Source organism: Pristiophorus japonicus, chromosome 3 (genome assembly GCF_044704955.1).
Source record: "Pristiophorus japonicus isolate sPriJap1 chromosome 3, sPriJap1.hap1, whole genome shotgun sequence".
Classification (NCBI taxonomy): Eukaryota; Metazoa; Chordata; class Chondrichthyes; family Pristiophoridae; genus Pristiophorus; species Pristiophorus japonicus.
This window is the reverse complement of record NC_091979.1, coordinates 318,334,266-318,349,830: the sequence shown is the minus strand read 5'-3', so window position 1 is coordinate 318,349,830 and position 15,565 is coordinate 318,334,266. Positions and strand designations below refer to the sequence as shown.

Sequence of the window (15,565 nt, the reverse complement as noted above, 5' to 3'; positions counted from 1 at the left end):
GCTCTGTCAAGCCCGTGTGGTAGCTGGTGTATAATGGCCACCACACGTTAAAAAAATCCACGCACAGGCATCTTCCACCCTTCAACATATAGTTCGGGACTTGGAATATTAGGTCCTTCATTGAAACACCTGTGAACACATCACTTTTTGTCGTGGAAGCAAGTCATCCTCGATACAAGGGACCAGCTATGATGATGAGTATCAGAGGCTTGAGCCTTTAATGACCTTTGCTGTGATCCTCTTGTGCCTATTGTCAAGGAGGCTTTGAGCCTGGCAGGTGGGGAGGGGCAATGGGGATTGTGGTGTTAAGGTGCACCGTGACGGTATGGGACAGGCTCCATGGTCCAGCTGGTCTTTTCCTGTCTGTTAATAACTTTCCTGAGTTCCTCGGTTGGCCGGTGTGTAATCATTTCCCCGACGCTTATTCTTGCTGAATGCTAAAAAACTAATAAATATTTAAATATGTTTCTTACAGTGACACTGAAAGGGACGCCCTGAAAGTGAAATTACTTCAGCTACAATGTCACTTCACGTGGAATCTGCAGATGGAAAATGTTGAGTGGGATGATTTGCAGGAACGACTAAACTATATAATAGAGTCTGATATTGTGAAATATCAAGCTATGACTTACAATCTACTTGCTTTTGTAAACTGTACGAGAGGCAACTGTGAGGAGTCGGTCAATAATTTATGGGAAGCTGAAGAGATTCTGAGGAAAAATCACAAATTTGAAATAGAAAAATGGAGCATCATCACCTATGGAAACTCTGCCTGGGTATATTATCATGTGGGAGAACTGGCAGAGGCCCAGTCCTACCTCGACAAGCTGGAGAGGATCTGTCAACAATTTACTGATGGCTCTCGGTATACAGCACTGATACCTGAAGTATACGGGGAGAAGGGTTGGTCACTGTTGAAATGTGGCTGGAAATATTATGAAGAGGCAAATGAATGTATTGAGAAGGCTCTGGAGGGGGATCCTGATGACATTGAATGGAACGCAGCTTATGCAACTGTTGTGTTTCGACTTAAAGAAACCTTTGAAGACCCACAGCGTCCTGAACACTGCAAGGTAGTGAAGCAGTTACGCCGCGCATTAGCACTGAACCCAAATGACTCGTTTGTCAAGATCATGTTGGCTCTGAGACTACAGGAATTCAATCAAATAGATGAATATTACAGATTACTTGAAGAAGTGCTGCTGGAGTCTCCTGATGATCCATATATAACTCAATATGCAGCCAAAGCTTTAAGAAGACAAGGATCTGTTGAATATTCCTTACAGCTATTGAAAAAGGCACTGAAGGTTAAATCCTTTTCTGCACTTCTTCACCATGAGATCGGCTTATGTTACAAAACTCAGCTGATTGCACTGCAGAAAACTAATTGGAAACACTTTGCTCATGAAGACGGCAGAAAATTGATTGAACTTTGCAAGTATCATTTCCAAACAGCGTTTGATCAGAAACCCTCGCTTATTTTTGCAATATTTGATTTGGCTAAAATCCATGCAATGTCTGGCGAATATTCCAAAGCCGATGATATCTACACCAACCTGCTTAGAAATAAAGATTACAGCCCTTTGAATAAGCTTTTAATACATTGGAACTATGGAGAGCACCAGCTGTATAAGAAGGGATCCCAGCTGAATGCCATCCATCATTTCAAGGAATGTTTAAAACTCAAAGTTAACACCAACAGGAATGAGAAATGCCACGCAAAACTGAAACAAATTGCTGAAGATCGAATGAGTAAAGATGCAAGAGACAGTGTAGCCTTTGGTATATTGGGACTAATACACCAGGTTGATGGGAAGAAATCAGAAGCCATTGATTTCTTTGAGAAAGCTCTGGAGTGTGATCGTGACAATGAAGAATTTCAAAGTGCTCTACGTGAGCTGCGTCAGGTTACATAGGGCAATGTTAAACTGTGTCTCCCATTTCCCTGAGAAATTGATTCTCATTTTCAATGTGTTGTTTTGTAGTTAATGGTTCAAAAATAATCTTATTAGTTGACAGACTTACCATTTAACATTGGGTTGCATTGCTATTCAGTTACCCTATCATTCTGCATTCATGTTTCCACTTGCTGTGGCTGCAGTCATGGTAACCTTAAATTTCTGAGTTAATGACAAATTTTGAACATGTTATTTTATACTGATTCCATTAGCTAAAACTGAAATGGACATGGTTTGATCTTTGGTCGATGGTGTAAAACGGGCGATATTGAATCAGCCGCCCAATATACTCCATGTCTGATTTTCCTTTCTATTGGAATCAACAGAAGATAAAATCAGGCGGGGTGTGTAATGAGCGGTTAATTCGATATCGCCCGTTCTACCCCTTCTCCCATAGTTCAAATTACCCATTGTGAGTTTGTATGAATTCCAACTTTGATCTAAGAAAAGATTAGACAGCAGTGGTTTGTTAAGGGTGAATTGATTGAGTTACTCTGTCAGTTTGTATAGTTTACAGTAAGTCTTTGAACCATTGTTAAAACAGTTTAGTGACTAATTAGCACCGTTGGTCTTTTGTTATCAGGGGTCTTTCTGTAGAAGGGTGAACCTGGTTTGGGCTGTCACTGCTGGTCACGTTGTTTCAATGTACCTTGTATATTCACATTTCATATCCTGTTTTAGAAGGTTTGATAATATGTCAGGATTTGCTATAGATGGAAATTTGTAAATATTTGTGAGGAGATAAATGTGTGCTTGCCACTTGACTCTGAAAATTCCTCATTGCATTCGATAATATTTCCTCTCTCACTAATTAATTATAGAGAACTATTAGAGGGGGTTACATATTGTTACCGATCAAAACTAGTATGGTTTCTTTAATCTACAAAGTTGACGTCAAAGAGAATTCGAGCTGAAAAGCTGACCCTTGAACGTGATGGGAGAGAGATCATCTGACCATTCATTGAGAAGAGAAGCTCCGGTAACCAATCGGAAGCAGCAGGAAGAGGAGGATTTGATGGAAGAAGTATCTTGAAGATAAATGGACTATAACTATATTCTATGGTGGTAAAAGCACTGGAGAAAATGAAGCAATCCCTTGTGATCTCTGTAAAGGGCAGTTATAATTAATCATCGTGTTCTGTAGTTATTGCCTAATTATGAATTTACTTTAAATAAATGTGTGAATGATCCTTAGCCTTTTAAAGCTCAGATCTGTCTGAATAGCTTCCATTGGCTGACGATCTACTGTAAAGGTGGACAATATGTTGCACAGGGGTTGCCTTGTTTGCTAGGGAACCCACCCCAAAGGAAGACAGTGCAATATGCCTCGAGTGAGCCTGAGGTCTCAAGGTTAAGGCCAAAGTGATTTTCACATCTACTGCTAGGGCCCTGCCTGCCCTCAGGTTTGCCTACGGGGCAGATAGCAGCATGCGACACAACTCTGGCACTGCCTCCTGGGTGAATCAGAGCTTACACACACCGAATCCCTCAGACATGTCCAGGCAGCTCAGCTTCTGCCCGTGTTTACAGGTGGAAGGATAATGGTAGGTGGGTACCGGTCTCTGTGATGTAACCTTACCTGCCTGGCATCCTGGATTTCTCCTCCTCTTCTTCCTCAACAAAGTGCCAGCAGATCATCATTCCCCTGGGAAACCTATTATCCAAACTTCGACGGCCCATGGGAAATACTGTGGTGCTGGAATGTGGGGCAGAACGCGTTCTCACCCACTTAGTGAGCCAAAAAGATGGACAATAACACGGACAGATGTGCTTCATAAAAGAGCTGGACCTTATCTTCCTCCGGCCCTTTAAATGAGCAGATCTGCACCTTGCAGTTGCTGAGCAATCCTGATTGGTCCTTGTACATGGGTCATTGTTTTGAATGAACGCAGATCCGATGTAAAGGCTCGGGAATAGCAGCTAGTCTAAATGAGGTCAACACCCTCATTAAAATATTGAAATGAAGCTTCTGTTTATTTCTGTGTCGCTCAACATGTCCGTCAGAAATAAAAGAAACAACATTTAGAAAACGCCTTTCAGGAATCAGGACGTCCAAAATGTTTTGTAACCAATGAAGTACTTTTGAAGTGTAGTCACTGTTGTAAGACAGGAAACGGGACTTGTGCACAGCAAAGTCCCACAAACAGCAATGAGATAATGACCAGATTTGTAGTGGTGTTGGTAGAAGGGTAAATATTTGTCAGGACACCGGTAGAACTCCACTGCTCTTCTAATAGTGCCCTGGGATGGCCCAATATGGGTCTGATTACTAAAATCCAATTACATATATCTGACACTACACATAAAAATGAGATGAACTGAAAAGAAAACTTTTACTGTTAAGATCACAATGTTTCAATCATTACTGATTTACATATTAAACCGTTTGAAATTCTTTTTGAAATAAACAAGACAAAATAATTAAAAATCACCGACTTCCTTTAAAAACATGAGGGGCATTTTCCGCTACAGCACTCCTGGTGCATGCTGGGAACGCACATCAGGAAATTGGGCAGCTACAGCCAAGTTTTTCAAACCATTACTTTTAATGAACAGAAATCTGAGGGGAGGTGGAACGGGGATCAGTGGAGGGAGCTAATCATGTGCCGGAGGTGCTGAAGTGAAAATTTCTGTAATTTGCACCAATGTTAATTAAAATTTGAAAATTCAAATGCTACAATGCAGACAATGGTGGCTCTCTGTGTAATTGCATGACATGAAATACTGCTGTCCCAGCCAGACTGCAAAGGTCATAATCGCCATCCAGTGACCAATGATGGAAGTGCACAGGACAGGATGCTGGATCGGGATCAGGTGGGGATTGAACCCCACAACCGAATCGCCCAGGAACAATCGCTGTGGCTCACACATGAATAATGGCCGTTTGGTTGATATGGCAAAGCTCCACCTCCTTTGGAACCATTCACCAGCTTGAATTGGCACTTTGTGAGGCAAGGGAATAAAATTGGAGATTTAACTGTGTCTTCATAGACCTCCATGAATTACAAACGCCATGGTCCTGTACATTTACTATAGCTCACGTTTGAGCATGACTGAGTTCTTTGCCTAGGCTTGTATTCCCTTGAGTATAGAAGATTTAGGGGTGATCTAATTGGGGTGTTTAAGATGATTAAAGGAGTTGGTAGGGTAGACAAAGAGAAACTATTTCCTCTAATGGGGAAATCTTTGACGAGAGTGCGTAATCTTAAAATAAGAGCTTGGTCAGTCAGTGGTGATTTCAGGGGAAACATTTCTTTCCGCAAAGGACAGTGGAAATCTGGACCGCTGTGTCCTAAAAAGCTGTTGAGGCTGGGGGTCAATTGAAGATTTCAAAACTGGGATTGATAGATTTGTGTTCGGTGAGGATATCAAGTGATATGGAAGCAAGGTGGGTCGATGGAGTTGTGGTACGGGTCAGCTACAATCAAATTGAATCTTGGAACAGGCTTGAGGGGCTGAATGGACTACTCCTGTTCCTATGTTCTGATAATTACCAGTGGTTATTTTTCAGCTTGTATTATTTTCACTGCTTTAACATAAATCTGCTACTAATTCTACACATGCTCAGTTATAGCTCCTTCAAGCATTAAGCAGCAACAACTGAATACAGCTCTCGCACTATATACCTTAAAATATTCCATCAACCAACCAGTGCTTCCCCTTAACTGTACAAGTGGCTGTTTTGGTTGGCCACCCTGTCTGTTATAGTGAATGCTCACCTTACTCCTTCAACTGCCAGTCACAAGAGAACTGTGCTGCTCTGCAAACCATTGTAACCTCACTTCTGCTCCTCCTCCTCTGAATGTCACACAGCAAGAAGAAGGAGAGGCGCTGGGTCACAGATCAGGTGGCAGTGTACAGCAGAACCCGTTAAGGACTTCCTTAGTGAGGTGCTGCATCAACAAGCACTGTTGCTGGGTCAAGTGTTGGTAACAGCCGCATCATCTGTATATTCTGGAGTTAGGGTACTGGTGGGTGAGGTTTGTGACCAGCCTGGCCACCCCCAGTTCCTTGACCTTTCTCCAAAAAGCACAGGTACACAGATAATACTATAGCGCCCCCTGTAGGAAAGGTGATGTGACTAAAGTAAAGAAGACAGAGAAAGAACTTACATTGTACACAGCACCTTTTCCATTTCAGGACATCCCAAAACACTTCAAGGCTAATGAAGTATGTTTAAAGTGTAGCCACGATTGCAATGTATGGAAACGTGGCAGTCAATAGCAATTCGATAACTAACCAGATAATCCTGTTTCAGTGGTGTTGAAAGGGGGATCAATATTGGCCAGGACACCGCAGGTACTCCCCTATTCTTCTTCTAAATGGTGCCATGAGATATTTTGCATTCACCTTCAGCAGGCAGACAGGGCCTCGGTTTAATATCTCATTCAAACACGGGAACGGTAGCATAGTGGTTATGTTACGGGACTAGTAATCCAGAGGCCTGCATTAATGTTCCAGAAATGTGAGGTCAAATCCCACCACGGTAGCTGGGGAATTTAAATTCTCATCATCATCATCATCATCATAGGCAGTCCCTTGGAATCGAGGAAGACTTGCTTCCACTCTTAAAATGAGTCCTTAGGAATGAGTCCTTAGGTGGCTGACCAGCCCAATACAAGAACCACAGTCTCTGTCACAGGTGGGACAGATAGTCGTTGAGGGAAGGGGTGGGTGGGGAGTCTGGTTTGTCGCACATTCTTTCCGCTGCCTGCGCTTGATTTCTGCACGCTCTCAGCGATGAGACTCGAGGTGCTCAGCGCCCTCCCGGATGCTGAGCACCTCCACTTAGGATGGTCTTTGACCAGGGACTCCCAGGTGTCGGTGGGGATGTTGCACTTGTCCCTGTAACATTTCCTCTGCCCAGCTTTGGCTCGTTTGACGTGAAGAAGTTCCGAGTAGAGCGCTTGCTTTGGGAGATAGGGTTAATTAGTAATCTCATAGTAAAGGATTGGCTGGCATTAGGGGTACCAGCGGGACAAGGGTTAAAGTGCTGGTTCCTGCATCGACTCATAAGGAGGTAAAAGGCTTCTCTTCAGCCTTGTCCCAAGGCTCCAGGAGTTATCAATTCAATAATATTCCGACAGGATACGATGTGAGGACATTGATAAGACCTTGTGAAGAGGCTCGAGGCAGACTCACGGGCACCAAGGAGAATCAACAAATTCTGACCCAATGAAGTCATTCTAGTCACAGCCTAAGGTGGTCACGAGGGTCTTGGCCTGTCAATCCAAAGTAGCACTAATAAGGTAGTCCAATTAGAGAACTAGCACTGATAAGGTAGACTAATTAGAGATCTAGGGAGGTCTTACCAGGGAACGGAGGGGTTTTTGAAATGTATAAAAGTTGTATGATTGTGCTGTTCGGAGAGCATCTCCACTCACAGGCGACTGTGATGAGAGGTGTTCCCGGACATTCGTAATAAAAGATCGTTATACCTTGCCATTCGTCTCTGTCTGCTAACTCCGGGGCTGTTACGTGGGTTGGGTGAGCGTCGACCCTCTATATCAGGGGGTCTGCTCGTGGGAGGAGAAGCCTTCCCATTTTCCCCTTACACTGGTGAAGAGTGACCATAATATGAAAAATTTCACGTTGAGTTAGAAACGATAGTCTTAAACTTAAATTAAACATAATTTGCTTAGGTAAGAGGGGCGAGTTAGCTAAGGTAGATTGGGAAATTAGATTAAATGCTATGAAAGTAGATAAGCAGTGGGCAACATTTAAAGAGATATTTCAAAATTCTCAACGAATATACATTCCATTGAGAAAAAAAAACTCCAGGGAAAAGTGATCCATCTATGGCTAACTAAAGAAGATTAAAAGAAGAGGTTTATAATGTTACGAAGAATAGAAGCAAGTTTGAGGATTGGGAGAGATTTAGAAACCAGCAAAGGATGGCCAAAAAATTGATAAAAAGGGAGAAAATAGAATATGAGAGTAAACTAGCAGGAAATATAAAAACAGGTTGTAAGAGCTTCTACAAGTATGTAAAAAGGAAGAGAGTAGCAAAAGTAAACATTGATCCCTTAGAGGCTGAGACAGGTGAAATTATAATGGGGAATAAGGAAACGGAAGAGAATTTAAACACATATTTAAACAAATATTCTTCACAGTGGAAGACACAAAAGCTTGTTAAAAATACTGGGGAACCAAAGGGCTAATAAGAGTGTGAGACTTAAAATAATTAATATCAGTAGAGAAAAAGTACTTGAGAAACTAATGGGACCAATGACATTTGATAAAATGCCCCATAAAAAGTTGCAGCACAAGATAAGGGCTCATGGGGTTGGGGATAATATATTAGCATGGATAGAAGATTGGTTAACAGACAGAAAACAGAGAGAAGCGATAAACGGGTCACATTCCGGTTGGCAAGCTGTAACTAGTGGGGTGATGAAAGGATCAGTGCTTGGGCCTCAGCTATTTACAATCTATATCAATGACTTAGATGAAGGGACTGAATGCAATGTATCCAAGTTTGCTGACGATACAAAGCTAGGTGGGAAAGTAAGCAATGAGGAGGACACAAAGAGCCTGCAAAGGGTTCAGTGAGTGGAGAATAATGTGAGTAAAGGTGAGGTGATTCACTTTGGTAGGAAGTATAGAAAAACAGAATAATTTTTAAATGGTGAGAATTTATTAAATGTTGGTATTCACAGAGATTTAGGTACCCTCGTACAGGAAACATAGAAAGTTACCATACTGGTGCAGCAAGCAATTAGGAAGGCAAATGGCATTTGGCCTTTATTGCAAAGGGGGTAGAGTACAAGAGTAAGGAAGTCTTACTACAATTGTACAAGGTTTTGGTGAGACCGTACCTGGTGTAATGTGCATAGTTTTGGTCTCCTTATCTGAGGAAGGACATACATGCCTTAGGGGCGGTGCACTGAAGGTTCACTAGATTGGTCGCTGGGATGATGGGCACTATCCTCCCTTTGAGGAGAGATTGAGCAGATTGGGCCTAAACTCTCTGGAGTTTAGAAGAATGAGAGGTGATCTCATTGAAACATATAAGATTCTGAGGGGGTATTTGACAGGGTAAATGCTGAGAGGTTGTTTCCTCTAGCTGGTTCTAGGGGGGAGAACTTGGGGGGAATAGTCTCAGGATAAAGGGTCGACCATTTAAGGCTGAGATGAGGAGCAATTTCTTCATTCAGAGATGTGAATCTTTGGAATTCTCGACACCAGAGGGCTGTGGATGCTGATTCGTTGAGTATATTCAAGACTGAGATAGATACTGTCATGTCTGCAATTACCATCGAATAACTCCATGAGGCCTTGTACTGTGAGTAAGAGCTGTGTGACTTCAGTCCATTTAATGACTGTAAAGTGAGAGGCAGCATGGCTGACCGCCTTTTATATGCCCCTGTGCACACCTGGGCAGGTAACCCCTGGGGCCTCCAACAGCAGGTGGTACATCATACCTAGTTACATAGTGAATACAAAGAGTTTGCATACATGACATCATTCCCCCCCCACTTTGATGCGAGTTGATTACAGGTTAAGGTGACCCGGAGCCCTGCCTTCCCTGGTTGACCGTCTGAGTGTCGCTTCTGGCCTGGGTGAGTTGGTTGTGCCACTGCTGTCTTGCAGCGTGAATGGTTGGGCTGGACTGTTGGGGATGGTGGGATCATCCTCGTGGTTGGCAGCGAGGCCTGTTGTCAATTGGACGTGTGTCGGTGGGTCGCTGAAGATGAGGTCCTCTTCCGGTGGTTCCTGGTTATCTGTGAATCGTAATTTGGTTTGGACCAAATATTTTACACACATTTAACTGTTAAGCAGCTTGACAACAAACACTCTATTCCCCTCCTTGGCTAATACAGTGCTGGCCACCCATCTGGAGCCCTGACCGTAATTCAGCACAAACACAGGGTCATTTACAGTGATGTCGCGTGATACAGCTGCGCGATCATGGTACGTGTTTTGCTGATAACGCCTGGTTTCCACCTGATCAATGAGGTCAGAGTGTACTAAGGAGAGCCTGGTTTTGAGTGCTCGTTTCATTAGTAATTCTGCAGGGGGAACCCCGGTAAGTGAGTGGGGTCGTGTCCTATAGCTGAGCAGTACCCGGGACAGGCGGGTTTGTAAGGAGCCTTCCGTGACACATTTCAAGCTCTGCTTTATGGTTTGGATTGCCCGCTCCCTTGGCCATTGGATGCGGGCTTGAACCGGGCAGATCTGACATGCTCGATGCTATTACGGGTCATGAATTCATTGAATTCCGAACTGGTGAAGCACGGACCATTGTCGCTGACAAGAATGTTGGGTAAGCCATGGGTGGCGAACATGGCCTTGACGCTTTCAATGGTGGCTGTGGACGTACTGAATGCCATTATTACACATTCAGTCCATTTGGAGTAGGCGTCCACAACAACCAGGAACATCTTTCCCTGAAAGGGGCCCGCATAATCCACATGGATCCTGGACCATGGTTTTGAGGGCCAGGACCAGAGACTAAGTGGAGCCTCCTTGGGAGCATTGCTCAGTTGTGAGCATGTGTTACACTGGTGCACGCATGAGTCCAGGTCCGAGTCAATGCTGGGCCACCAGATGTGGGACCTGGCGATAGCCTTCATCATGAATGTGCCTGGGTGGGTGCTGTATGAAGGTTTCCCTGCCTTTCTTTGGCAAGATAACGCGGTTGCCCCATAAGAGGCAATTTGAATAGATCAACATTTCATCTTTACGAAGGTGAAACGGCTTGATCTTGTCTTGCATGTCTCTAGGGACCACTGACCAGTTCCCATTGAGGATGCAACTTGTTACAAGGGATAGCAGAGGATCCAGGCTGGTCCAGGACTTAAGTTGTTGGGCCCGTTATGGGTGACCCTTCGCTATCAAAGATATCCATGGCCAGTAGCAGGTCGGCGGGCTGCGCCGTTTCCACCCCTGTGGTGGGCAACTGTAGTCAGCAGAGACCATCGACGCAGTTTTCAGTGCCTGGCCTGTGGCGGATCACATAGTCGTAGGCAGACAGTGCTAGTGCCCATCTTTGGATTTGAGACGAAGCATTGGTGCTTATGCCTTCTCTTTCCGAAAACAGTGAGATTAGAGGCTTGTGGTCCATCTCTAACTCAAACCTGAGTCCGAACAAATATTGGTGCATCTTTTTTACACCATAAACACAGGCTAAAGCCTCCTTTTTGACCGTGCTGTAGCCTCTCTCAACCTTTGATAGACTTCTGGACGCATATGCAACCGGTTGGAGCTTGCCCACTGCATTGGCTTGCTGCAAAACACACCCGACACCGTATGATGCCGCATCACATGCTAAAACTAGACGTTTACATGGGTCATATAATACCAGCAACTTATTCGAACACAGAAAGTTTCTGGTCTTCTCAAAGGTGGCCTCTTGATTTTTACTCCAAGCCCAGTCATCCCCCTTGCATAACAGCTTGTGCAACGGTTCCAGCAAGGTGCTCAATCCTGGAAGAAAGTTACCGAAATAGTTGAAGAGTCCCAGGAACGAGTGCAGCTCCATTACATTTCGTGGTGTGGGTGCATTCTTGATGGCTTCTGTCTTTGAGCTCATGGGTTTGATGCCGTCTGCCGCAATTTTCCTCCCCAGGAATTCTACCTCTGGCGCCAGGAAGACACATTTGGATCGTTTCAACCGGAATCCAACTCTGTTTAGTCAACTTAAAACTTCTTCCAGGTTGTGCAGGTGTTCAGAGATGTCGCGGCCAGTGATGAGGATGTCGTCCAGAAATACGACGGTGCGCGGAACCGATTTCAACCGGCTCTCCATGGTGCCAAGTTTCGGCCTGAGTTGCTCCTGTTTTTTTGGAGCAACTGGTTTAGAATGGAGTATCTTAGAAATTTGAATTCTCGGCATTTAGTTTGCTCCAGTTCTAGTCAGTTAGAACAGTTTGGAACAGAATTTTTTTTTCAAAAGGGGGCGTGTCCGGCCACTTACGCCTGTTTTCAAAGTTTAGGCAGTGAAAGCTTACTCCAAACTATCTTAGAATGGAGTAAGTGAAGATTTTTGTACGTTCGATAAAACCTTGTCTACACTTTAGAAAATCAGGCGTAGGTTACAAATCAGGTGTAGGGAATGGTGGGGGGGGCGGCTAGGGTTTAAAGGGAAGTTTACAAACATTAAACACTTCAGTTTTACAAATAAAGAGCCATCATCAATAATAAATGATAAATACATCAATAAATCAACCAATAAATCAATCCAAAAAAATTAATAAAAAATAAAAAAAAAATTATCAATAAATAAAACATTTTCTACTTACCGACTGCAGCACCGGGAGCCCTCCAACAGCTGCTGGGACGGCCACCCCGCCAGTGTGTCTCTGTCAGTGCCTCTATCTCTCTGTCTGTCTGTGTGTGTGTCTCTCTCACTCTCTGTCTGTCAGTGTCTGTTTCTGACAGCGAGGGGAGGGGGAGAAGGGGGGTGGGGGGAAGGAGGGGGTGGGGGGAGGAGAAGGGGGAAGAGGGGGGGGGAAGAGGGGGGGGGAAGAGGTGGGGGGAGAGGGAGGGGGAGAAGGGGGGAGATGGGGAGAAGGGAGAGAGGATGGAGGGAGGGAGGGAGGGAGGGGAGGGAGAGGAGTGAGAGAGGAGGGAGGGGAGGGAGAGGAGGGAGAGAGGACGGAGGGATGGAGAGAGGAGGGAGGGAGGGAGAGAGGAGGGAGGGAGGGAGAAAGGAGGGAGGGAGGGAAGGAAGGGAGAGAAGTAGGCCAAACGGCCGGGCCCAAGTCTTCGGGCTGGATTTACAGGTAGGTGGCGTCCGGTTTCGGGGGGGGTGTGTGGGGAGAGAAGAGTCGCGGAGGTCCGGGAGGGGTGGCGGGGGGAAGAAGAGTCGCAGAGGTTCGGGGGGTGGGGAGTGGCGGAGGTCCAGCGGGGGGGGGTGGTGGGAAGAGTCGTGGAGGTCCGGGGGGTGGGGAGTGGCGGAGGTCCAGCGGGGGGGGGGGGGGACGAGTCGCGGAGGTCCGGGAGGGGTGGCGGGGGGAGAAGAGTCGCAGAGGTCCGGGGGGTGGGGAGTGGCGGAGGTCCAGCGGGGGGGAGGTGGGAAGAGTCGTGGAGGTCCGGGGGGGAGTCGCGGAGGTCAGGGGGAGGAGAGTCGCGGAGGTCGTGGGGAGGTGGGAGAGTCGCGGGGTAGTGGGGGGGAGAGTTGCGGGGGGGAGCGGGCGTGGAGGTCGGGGCGCGGAGGAGGGGGGGGTGGGAGAGCGGGGGTCAGGTCGGGTCCGATCGGGTGGGAGGAGCCTTATCCACGCAGCCCCAGTGAGGCCATTCGGCCAGGGCTCTGAGCTGCGTGCTTAGGGTTCCTCCCACAGTTTTGCGCGCCTGGAGCTACTGCACATGCGCGCCCACTGTAGCGTGCATGTGCAGCAGTCCCGGCACTGTTTTCAGTGCAGGGACCTGGCTCTGCCCCCTACAGCTCGTGCTGCGCTGCACCCAGCTCCAGAGGACCTGCAGGGAACCGAATTGGTAAGTATTTTTTAGGCGCACTTTATGGCGTGAAAAATGGGCATCCAGGTCCGGGCTGCGCCGTTTTAGGCACGGCCCAAAACTTGGGCCCCATGTTTCTTTGGAATATGGCTGAAGCCGAGCGAATCCCAAACGGACACCTGTGGTATATGAACATGTTCCCGATGTTGGGGAAGTCCAGAACCAGGGGTCACAGTCTAAGGATAAGGGGTAAGCCATTTAGGACCCAGATGAGGAGAAACTTCTTCACTCATTGTGAATCTGTGGAATTCTCTACCACAGAAAGATGTTGAGGCCAGTTCGTTAGATATATTCAAAAGGGAGTTAGATGTGGCCCTTACGGCTAAAGGAATTAAGGGGTATGGAGAGAAAGCAGGAATGGGGTACTGAAGTTGCATGATCGGCCATGATCATATTTAATGGCCGAAGGGCCGAATGGCCTACTCCTACACCTACTTTCTATGTTTCTATGTTTCTATGTTTGTGCGTGTTAATGCATGTGAATTTTTTCAACGACTCAACCAGCTCCTGGGTCATGTAAGCAGAGGTTAGATCCAGCTTGGTGAACGCCTTTTCCCCGGCTAATGTCGCAAAAAGGTCTTCGGATTTGGATACTGGGTACTGGTCCTATATCGAGATTGGGTTGATCATTACTTTGTAGTCGTGCAGATTCTGACCGTGCCATCGCTCTTTAATACCGGAACAATCGGGCCAGCCCACTCGTTGAACTCGACTGGCGATGTGATTCTCTCGCGTTGAAGTCTGTCCAATTCGATCTCCACTTTCTCTCTCTTCATATAGGGGACCATTCGGGCCTTGTGATGAACGGGCCGTGCCTCAAGAACCAAGTGGATCTGTAATTTGGCGCCTGTGAAGTTGCTGATGCCTGGTTCAAATAAAAATGGGAACTTGCTCAGCACTTGAGCACAGGAAGCATTGTCCACTGACGATAATACTTTGACGTCTTCCCAGTTCCAACAAATCTTCCCCATCCAGCTTCTGCCAAACAGCGTTGGCCCATCGCCTGGTACAATCCACAGTGGCAGCTCGTGTGCTTCTCCATCATAGGATACTTTTACGTTCGCACTGCCAATAACTGGTATCAGTTCCTTGATGTCAGTGCACAGCTTCATCTGAATCGGGCTCAGCTTGGGTCTTGCTTTCTTGTTGCCCCACAGCCTTTCAAATGCCTTCTGGCTCAAAATTGACTGACTCGCCCCCGTGTCCAGATCCATGGATACAGGAACGCCATTTAATTTGACTTTTATCATCATGGGAGAACTTTTTGTGGAGAGGTTGAGCACCCCACACACTGCTCCCTCGGGCTGAGTTGCCTCTCTAGCTTGTCCTTTGTGATCCACGCTGGATCGGGACTCTTCTGCTGACTCCACTGCCACGTGGTGAGTCGCAGTACCTTTGCACATTCGCTGGAGGTGGCCCCTTGTTCTGCAGCGTTTGCACACATAGTCTTTAAATCAACATTGATGGGCCCCATAATTACCCCCGCAATGCCAGCATTGTGTTAATGATTTCGCATTTACACCCCCTGGCGTCCTAGCAGCAGCAGGCTCTGCTGTGTACAGTTCTTATTAGTTCAACAGTTCTGGTGCAATCGGTGTTATTTTATGTATAGTACTTGCCAGTGAGCTCCGATTCTGGTCGGAAGTCACCTGTATGATATCGCGACTCGAGGACATGAACGCCTGGCTTATGGTGATGGCCTTCTTCGGGTCAACAGTTTCGGCAGCCAGTAGCTTGTGAAGGATATCCTCGTAGCCTATGCCCATCACAAAAGTGTCGCGCAACACATCGTTCAAAAATACCGTGAAATTACATGGTCCCGCGAGCCGTCTTAAGTCGGCGACATACTTCGCCACGCCCTGGCCCTCCGGTCGGCGGTGTGTGTAGAAGCGATACCTGGCCGTTAAGATGCTCTCCGTTGGTTTGAGGTGTTCCTGAATCAGCGAGTACAGCTCTGCGTGTGACTTCTCCGTTGGTTTCACTGGTGGAAGCAGATCCCTGACGAGGCCGTAGACCGTGGACCCACAACTGGTCAAAAGAATCGCCCTGAGTTTTCCTTCCAGTACCTCGCCGTCCAGGTCGTTGGCCACAAAGTGCTGCTCAAGCAGCTCGATAAAGTATCCCAATCTTCACCCTCTGCATACTTT

General features: G+C 46.4%; 1 protein-coding gene across 1 annotated transcript in view; it reads left to right on the top strand.

Annotated features, from left to right (window-relative positions):
• The window catches only part of LOC139256227 (interferon-induced protein with tetratricopeptide repeats 5-like), a 2,055-nt gene extending 139 nt beyond the window's left edge, over positions 1-1,916 (top strand). Inside the window, exon 2 of the mRNA XM_070874160.1 lies at positions 476-1,916. Within this exon, the coding sequence (XP_070730261.1) occupies positions 476-1,916 (1,441 nt within the window). The remainder of the gene's footprint in view (positions 1-475) is intronic.
• Positions 1,917-15,565: the final 13,649 nt, after the last annotated feature.